Here is a 7,738-nt window from a genome sequence, read left to right as displayed (position 1 = left end):
AGGGAGTGAAAGCTGTAATTGCCAAGAGCTTTGAGAGAATCCACCGCAGCAACCTGGCTGGTATGGGGATCATTCCTCTGTGTTTCAAGGCAGGGGAGGACGCGGAAACCCTTGGACTCACTGGTCATGAACGCTACACAGTCCACCTTCCTACAAAAGTCAGTGACATTAGACCCGGTCAAGACGTCACTGTAACCACTGACAGTGGCAAATCCTTTGTTTGCACTCTGCGCTTTGATACAGAGGTAAACTGGTTACATAGCAAACAAATTCTGGAAAATCAAAATTTCAATTTATCTGAGACTTGTTTTGTGGGAACGTTCACAGGTGGAATTGGCATACTATGATCACGGCGGTATTCTACCATACGTCATCCGGAGTTTGAGCACCAACTGATCTCAATTCTCAAGTGTTTCTCTCCTTTTACTTTCTTCTTCTGTTAAGATCCAAATAAAGCAAGTTTTGTGAGCATTCCTTTTCTTTCAGATTACACTGAACTTTTTTCCGGCAAGAGTTGCTATAAGAAAATGCAAAAATGCACACTTCATTCTATAAACAGTGTAATATATTTGACTGTAGCTTCAATTGAAAGATCAGATTACAAGATTGAACAGTTACAAACACTTTTCTGTAATCAGCCACCGCGCTTTACTATTCCTCTTACTCCCAAAAACCGCAGTGAACTGATTCAACACGACCACCGTAGAGAAGGGACATATGCATTCTTAGAAACTCCACTCATCTTCTTCCTATAATTTCTTTGACATATATTGATGAAGAGAATCCATATTGCTAACTCTTGTGCAAAGATCTGGTGGCCTTTGATGCCAAAACCATTGCTTTGGCTTTGTCGCTTGACATCATCCAATCTCTCTCAGCACGACGTTGATGTTGCCTTGCATTCTTCGCACGTTTTGGGGCCAATCTTGCATCTCTCTCTGCATACGCTAGTCTGAACTTCTCTGCTATTGGCAGTTCATTGGACAACGGGAAATATGTGGGCTTCTGCACAACTCCAGTAACAACCCAAGTCTTAGGATCAATATCTTTGACAAATGGTTCGTCCAGTGCAATATCTGGTAGTGCTTCTTGAGGAACCTTGTTTGCTCTGTATGCGACAAGTGATGGCTTGGGATTTACCACTATCCTTGGACACTCCGAGGATAGCATCTCCAATGAATCCTTATCAATTTGTGGCTGCAGAAAAAGCAAATTATTATGAACCTTGTGCACCAAAAATAAACGAAAACAGAGTGGTAATAGACACCGATGGAGAAAGAGTTGACCACTAATAGATAGTAGATGATTCTTCTAATTAACTTATGGTTTCCCTTATCCAAACCAAGGAAAAATTTGCCAACTCAAAAAAGGGAGCATCAATCGGGTAGACAATACATACCCAAACAAGCCAACGCACTGATTGACCACCATGACCAATCTCTGAAGTGTCTAGTTCTTCCCAGGTTTCTCCTTCAAGATTACTCAAGTTTGGCTTAAAGATATCTAAAGATCTGCGTGCGGTGGACTCACTGCTTGGACATCCTCTGCAATATTAAATTTTGTCTCATTGTTTTATAGAGTTTGTTAGCCTACTCAAAGCCACAAACCATGGGTTCACTTCTATCTCAGACTCTCAGTTTTACCCAGAAAGTCACTTAATTCATGATTAATTAGACAAGCCACACCAACGACAACACATGAAAGGCCAGCTTAGTGCACTTGGCTGGAGCAAAAAAAGTTTACCCGCATCTAAGAGTCTCCAATGACCGGCAGTGTTGTACAAGCTCTGAGACGCCCAAAGATGTGATTTTGTTGCACCGGCTGCATAACAAAACCATAAAACTATATAATACTGGAGGGAAAACAAACACAACAAATTAAACATACAGAAGCTCCTAACTAAAGAACCAGTAAGACCAGAACTACAAAGCATTAAGCATATCACAATTCCAGCCTGCAAATATCCAAAGAAACCCAACACAATCAGACATCGGTGTTGGTAGATTACGTTTTCCCCATCTCAAAAGAAAAATACTGTACACTGATCACTGCTCAATCAGCCTGCAAATATTGTTGCACCGGGTGCTTTATTATTAATTTATTATCAGAGCTTAACAAAAAAAAACATAGAGAAAGCATCATACAACCCAACTAAGTCAGTACTACCAATCAAATTCACACATACCATGAGGTACAAGCACAGAGATCAGGAATCAACACTCAATAGGTCAAATAAACTCCTAGTAAGCAACTATAATACCTACCTAATGTCTACAGCTCGGAGAGATTTGCACATTTCCGCCACTTTAGCTAGGCCAGAATTCGTAACATCTGAACCACTAACGTCTAAAATCTCCCAGGAACTGTCAGCCAAAGAAACAATCACATCGTCATCCAGTAGCTTTCTTCTTCTAGCAATTGCTGCAATCGACATCTGTTTCACATGAGAACATGGCTTGGATTAGCAAAGTGCATAGTATATACTTAACCGAGTAAACAGCTTGAAACGATAAAACATTGAAACTCAAATATAACCTTGATGTCTGCTGGAAATATAACAGCGATATCAGCTAAACAAGGGATCATCTCATCTAAATGCTTCCCAATAACCCCAAGACATAAGCTCACAAGAGACGGAGGTTTTGATTTCAACGGAGACATTCCTGTGACTGAAGCAAACCAGTAGAAACATGTGAGAATTCCAAATCCTAACTCTCACAAATAGCGATGCTTACCCCCAAATTTAATCCAGCTCGAGAAAAGAAGGCTTACGCAGAGAAGATAGATAAGCTGAAACAGGAATCTTATTCTTCGGTTCACGATTCGGATTCAAATCGAGATTCTTGAGAGATTTCGGAAGCTTTTCTTCCATCAAAACTCACCGCGAGGTTTCTGATCGCCGGAGATTAGAATCGACGAGTAGTTGTGGCCGGCGGATTTTGGTCAGCTCAAACCGATAGTTAAAAAAAAACAAAATTAAAGAAACCTTTCGTGGGCCTGTAATTTTTTGCGGTTATGGACCTATAGTCTTCATAATTGGCCCACAATCTTTTGTAATATTTACCAACTCAGTCAGTCGCACAACAAAAGACAATTTCAATTTGTTATAAGTTACATTGGTTGGTCTCGCTCTGCTTCAATCAAGTGTAATATTCCAACATCTATGTGATCATTGGAGCCTTGTTATTGAGATCATTACCAATATGTGATCGACAATATACTCTTTCCCCCCAAAGAATCATTATGTTTACACATGTTACCAATATGTGATCTACAATATACTCTTTCCCCCCAAAGAATCATTATGTTTACACATGTTACAACAGTTTATACCCAATTCAACTAGACAATCCAATGAAGAATTACAAATTTCATAGCAAAAAAAACGAGCAAAACACCCAAAACCAATACAGTAGAATAGCCATAACCGAACAAAATACCCAAAACCGTAAGGAAGAAAAAAAAAACCTATGAGCCAAACCAGGACATTAGGTTGGAGAGGCAAAGAATAAAGGTATAAAACCAGAAACAATAAGACATTGTTTATGGAAATTTAGTGTAGAAACCGTTAGGAACAGCAACTGTCATTGGCTGATTCATGGGAAAAGAAGGCTGCATAACTGGAAATTGGGCAGGAACGCCATATGTTTGCAGTCCACCGGCCGTGAACGGTTGGGAAACGCATAGCTGCTGCGGCTGGCCAGCTGCATATACACCTGCATCAACAAAATGGACCATTCTGGTTACGGCCATCCCTTTGATTTGGTCCAAAAAAAGGGAAAACATGGTTGGTTCTTAGGATATTTATTTAGTTACAGACTCTAAGTATTTTACCTTGAGGCTTCAGGTATTGGACATGTTGAGTGGTTGGTAGAGGACGGGGGAGCATAGGTGAAAGAGGCAGTGTTCCTTGAAGCAGATCCTGAAAAATAAGAATAACGATTACTAGAAATGACTATGAGGATATGAATAAGAGGAGATTTTCGAGCAAACTCAAACTAATGACTGCGTAATAGTATTTCTTCTTTCACTCAGATATACTAGACATACAGTTATCTAACATGCAAGTCATAGATTGATTAACCTAACATCATTAAAGGTTCACCAAATTGCTTATATTTCAAAATAGAAAAGATTAATCAAGAAACTAGATGCATCAAGTTCTAACCTGAGAAACTGGTTGGATATATACAAGCTGCCCCTGCCCCGATCTTGCAACCATCACCTGGAGTAAATAAGAAAAGTCTTTAGAAACAAATACACCAATAAAGCTCAATACAGAGCCATTCTTTTTATAAACGCGCCTTCAACAAAAGTGAGTTTTGGGAACCTCCATGTACAACCTGAGGATTTAGATTTACAAGCATTGGTGCAGCTTGAACAGACTGGTACTGAGAGTTTAATCTCTGCGGCTGTGCCCTGTTCACAGTAGGCCCAATCATCTGCAGAAAAATGGGTTGCAAGTGGAAGTATGATTCATCGATGGCAAGATAAAAGAGTTGGTGGTCGAAAATAAAAAGGACGCATTTTAATAGTTCAAACTAAGTCATATCAATTCAAAATGATCGGTAATCTGATGGCCAAAACTAACATTTATGGTTGTTAACCATGCAGGCGCTTAGTGGTGAGAGAAATAGTCTATTCTCAGACTCTCAAGTCACTAGTTTATAAAAGTTCTTTGACATAATGTGCCCGAAGAGAGTAAGTTAGGCAGGGACAGAATTGAAAAGATAATACTTACGTGTTGAGGAAATTGAATACCACCGACAGCATGTCCAGCAGTCGAATTACCATATGGTACAAACTTGGAAGGTGGAGGTGCTTGCGGCATATAAGGGTTGTTTCCAATTTCTGGGTAAATAGCTTCAGGAACCGGTAGCATCTGACTGTTGCTTGGTATATAAGCAATATTTCCAACATCAGGCATTCCAACAGGAGATGGTGGAAGACGTTTCGTATAAGATGGAGAAAAAATCTTTGCATCTGGATTCAACTTGAACTCCTGCATGTGGTATAAGTTTCAGAAATAAAAATTTGGTAACTGAGTAACAGATCAAATAAAATGAACCTTTAAAATTACTTGGCAACAAAACATCGGCTCCAGTGAACATGCTAGTCTGAATGTGAGAGAACAAATGGATAACAAATCTTTAAGAATCACCTTAGCCTTCTTGACGGCCTGGATAGGTACTGATGCAGTTGAAGATGCCTCTAAACCCTGACACAACTCTGAGGCGTCATCAACAGTTGTACTTTGTAATGATGAATTGTCAGTTGAAGAGGGCCTTTCAGCAGTATCGTGAAAACCATTGCTAAAAGGTTCCGGCATCAACTTATCTTCTTCTACGGGTTTAACTCGTTCGCACATACTATCCACTGGATGTTTGTTATTTCACATGAAAGAAAGTCGAGGATAAGCATGTTAGAAACATTCACTGTCAAAAAGAAGCAGAAACAAGTATAAACCATAGCTATAACAAAGATAAAAACAATTCCGGGGAAATTGAACTCACAGCTAGAACTTGAGCTTTGCATATCCATCTGCAATAAGAATCTAAACAAGTAAGCAGTTGCTAAGTAAAAAGCAAATCGAATAAATGAACTATCTTTCTACAAAACTAACAGTATCTTCTTGGTGGCAGTAAATACGCTTCTCAAGATCCACAGCCCGCCTGTCAACAGCATCATACAAAAAATCAGAGAAAAAGAAAAGAAAATGATCTCGGTAAAGTTTAAAAAATAAGTGATTTAGTGCGAGCATTGATATGTTTGATGCAGATGCTAAACTAGATTTTGCTATGATTGACATTGAACATAAAAAGTGCAGCAAGAAGACTCATAGAATGATGAACCATCCATAACACAATCACCATTAGTTTAGTTTCTGTTTGAAGATGAAGTTAAAGCAAAGCACACAGTTTACCTCAGACGATCATAGTCATTTCCTTTATCCCAGAATTCTGTGGAGTTGTTTATGGCACATGGCTGAGAAGGTAAAGTATCTGTGGCTGATCTGACATTTACAGCCTCATTATTGCCAGTTGTAACATTTGATGGAAGCGAGACTCCCTATGAGACAGATCCATAAGCTCTTTGTCATATAGATTGGTCAAAAAAAAATGCAGCTCTTAAGAAAAGTAAAGTAAATGAAGGACGAGAGAGAAGAGAACACACTTGTGCAATGATTTGAACAATATTGGAAGATAGAATAACAAGTGTCTCGACCACACTCCCACTTGCTACATTCGCTTTACTTGTTCCCTTCTTAATCATTCTTGCATTATTCAAAACAACGCCTACACAGAACTAAAACCATATACATCACATCACACCAAAAAATGCACAGATCCATTGTTATTCACACACCACACTAGCAACAACTAGGTGATTAATATTGGACAAACGAATTAACAGAGTCATGGATTCGACCATCAGAAGATCCCATTCACAGATCTCTACTACGACATCATAATAAAACAGGTGACAACAACAAATTACGATAAAAGAAGCTCTCGATTCCAAAATTATTTAACAGATTGAAATCGAAAACGTTACCAAAGCCGTTGTCGAGGGAAGCAGTGTAGAAAATCCCAGAAAAGACGGAACCATCCTTGACGTGAACGTGAACTTGCAATCCGATTATGCACATAGTTGCTTCTATTAACACCGATTCCTTCAGTGATGACGATAACGATTTGTTCTTGTCGCCGTCTTCCACTTTCCTTGCGTATCCCATTTCTTTTTTTTTTTTGTTTTACCTTCCCAATGTTTGATTTGTTGATTTTCTCTGAATTTTTTTTTTTTTTTGGGTCAAATTCTCTAGAAGTTTCTATATCATCGTCCTAGGAGAAGAAAAAACAATACATTGGTGAAGAATGGGGAAAGAACAGATCTAGAATTCTAGAAAAATATACGAGGGAACTGTAAAAGCGCGACTCTGTTTTTTATTATTATTTTTCGCTCTTTTTTTTCTTCTTCTCATGGGCCTTAATGGGCCCTTATTTGGTACAATAGGCCCACGTAGATTTCTACCTTATTTTACCAATTAAATAACAAAAAAAATTTCAAAATACGTGGAATCGAACTCTAAAACTCTAAGACCATCCACAATGGTGTGGGACTTTTTTTGGTCTCCCACATTTAATACTAATATTTTGAGGGTTTCTTATTTTTAGTAGGAGCATTGGTGTGTATTTGGTAATGATAATGGTTTGAAGATGATCCCATTTCAAGAGAAAGGAAAAGAAATGAAGAAATGACTTTGTATTAAAGAGAGAAGAAGAGAATGGAAGTTAAAGGAAGAGAGCGAGAGTATTTTGTTGCTTTGATCTTATTTGATGAAATGAGTTGCTACTTTGGTTATGAAGAAAGGAAGATAAAGAAATGACTTGTGTTGTTGGTTTGGTCGTGTTTGGTGTGAGTTATCATATATATAGTGGAGTTCCAGTTTGTAACCCGTGAGAGACCAAAACAAAAGAACATACATGATTACACCAACAACAAGTACCCGTGACAGAGACCAACACGTCCGTAGTCAAAATACATGTAATACCCGTGAGAGACCAAAACAAAACAACATACATGATAAGAAAACAACAAGTACCCGTGTAAATCATTACACCAACATGAACAAAATACATGTGAAAATGATGATTACACCTACAACCAGCAAATCAGTAAATTTTCTTAACTTATTTTCCTTACATATCTCATTAACTACATTCTCCAACCTTACCAG

General features: G+C 38.4%; 4 protein-coding genes across 4 annotated transcripts in view; 1 reads left to right on the top strand and 3 right to left on the bottom strand.

Moving 5' to 3' along the window:
- The window catches only part of LOC104730693 (aconitate hydratase 3, mitochondrial), a 6,065-nt gene extending 5,459 nt beyond the window's left edge, over positions 1–606 (top strand). Inside the window, exon 20 of the mRNA XM_010449886.2 lies at positions 328–606. Within this exon, the coding sequence (XP_010448188.1) occupies positions 328–396 (69 nt within the window). The 3' untranslated portion in view covers positions 397–606. The remainder of the gene's footprint in view (positions 1–327) is intronic.
- LOC104730694 lies at positions 521–2,960 on the bottom strand. Its single transcript, XM_010449888.2, has 6 exons — positions 2,773–2,960; positions 2,536–2,669; positions 2,265–2,434; positions 1,744–1,821; positions 1,400–1,544; positions 521–1,197 (listed from the first exon to the last, which is right to left on the bottom strand). Exons 1-6 carry the CDS (start codon positions 2,870–2,872, stop codon positions 793–795), a joined length of 1,032 nt encoding a protein of 343 aa, XP_010448190.1. The 5' UTR covers positions 2,873–2,960; the 3' UTR covers positions 521–792.
- LOC104730692 lies at positions 3,257–6,902 on the bottom strand. The gene is made up of 11 exons (XM_010449885.1): positions 6,556–6,902; positions 6,175–6,296; positions 5,924–6,069; positions 5,624–5,672; positions 5,514–5,541; positions 5,162–5,376; positions 4,742–5,002; positions 4,344–4,442; positions 4,169–4,225; positions 3,835–3,922; positions 3,257–3,716 (listed from the first exon to the last, which is right to left on the bottom strand). Exons 1-11 carry the CDS (start codon positions 6,734–6,736, stop codon positions 3,544–3,546), a joined length of 1,419 nt encoding a protein of 472 aa, XP_010448187.1. The 5' UTR covers positions 6,737–6,902; the 3' UTR covers positions 3,257–3,543.
- LOC104730690 overlaps positions 7,472–7,738 on the bottom strand; it is a 4,102-nt gene continuing 3,835 nt past the window's right edge. The window contains exon 3 of the mRNA XM_010449884.2: positions 7,472–7,730. Coding sequence (XP_010448186.1) covers positions 7,616–7,730 — 115 coding nt within the window. The 3' untranslated portion in view covers positions 7,472–7,615. The remainder of the gene's footprint in view (positions 7,731–7,738) is intronic.

The sequence above is a fragment of the Camelina sativa genome, chromosome 12, assembly GCF_000633955.1.
Source record: "Camelina sativa cultivar DH55 chromosome 12, Cs, whole genome shotgun sequence".
Classification (NCBI taxonomy): Eukaryota; Viridiplantae; Streptophyta; class Magnoliopsida; order Brassicales; family Brassicaceae; genus Camelina; species Camelina sativa.
The sequence above is the reverse complement of the archived record's forward strand: the minus strand, read 5'-3'. Positions and strand labels throughout refer to the sequence as shown.

Bases quoted from the DNA above. Each gene is read 5' to 3' on its own strand.
- LOC104730694 (XM_010449888.2), bottom strand. From the start codon at position 2,872: ATGGAAGAAAAGCTTCCGAAATCTCTCAAGAATCTCGATTTGAATCCG. The intron at 2,670-2,772 runs GTAAGCCTTCTT...GGTTTGCTTCAG, and splicing joins AGCTTATCTATCTTCTCTGC to TCACAGGAATGTCTCCGTTG. The intron at 1,198-1,399 runs GTATGTATTGTC...CTTTTTCTGCAG, and splicing joins CAGTGCGTTGGCTTGTTTGG to CCACAAATTGATAAGGATTC.
- LOC104730692 (XM_010449885.1), bottom strand. From the start codon at position 6,736: ATGGGATACGCAAGGAAAGTGGAAGACGGCGACAAGAACAAATCGTTA. The intron at 6,070-6,174 runs GTGTGTTCTCTT...TCTGTCTCATAG, and splicing joins TTGTTCAAATCATTGCACAA to GGAGTCTCGCTTCCATCAAA. The intron at 5,377-5,513 runs GTGAGTTCAATT...ACAAACATCCAG, and splicing joins GCAAAGCTCAAGTTCTAGCT to TGGATAGTATGTGCGAACGA.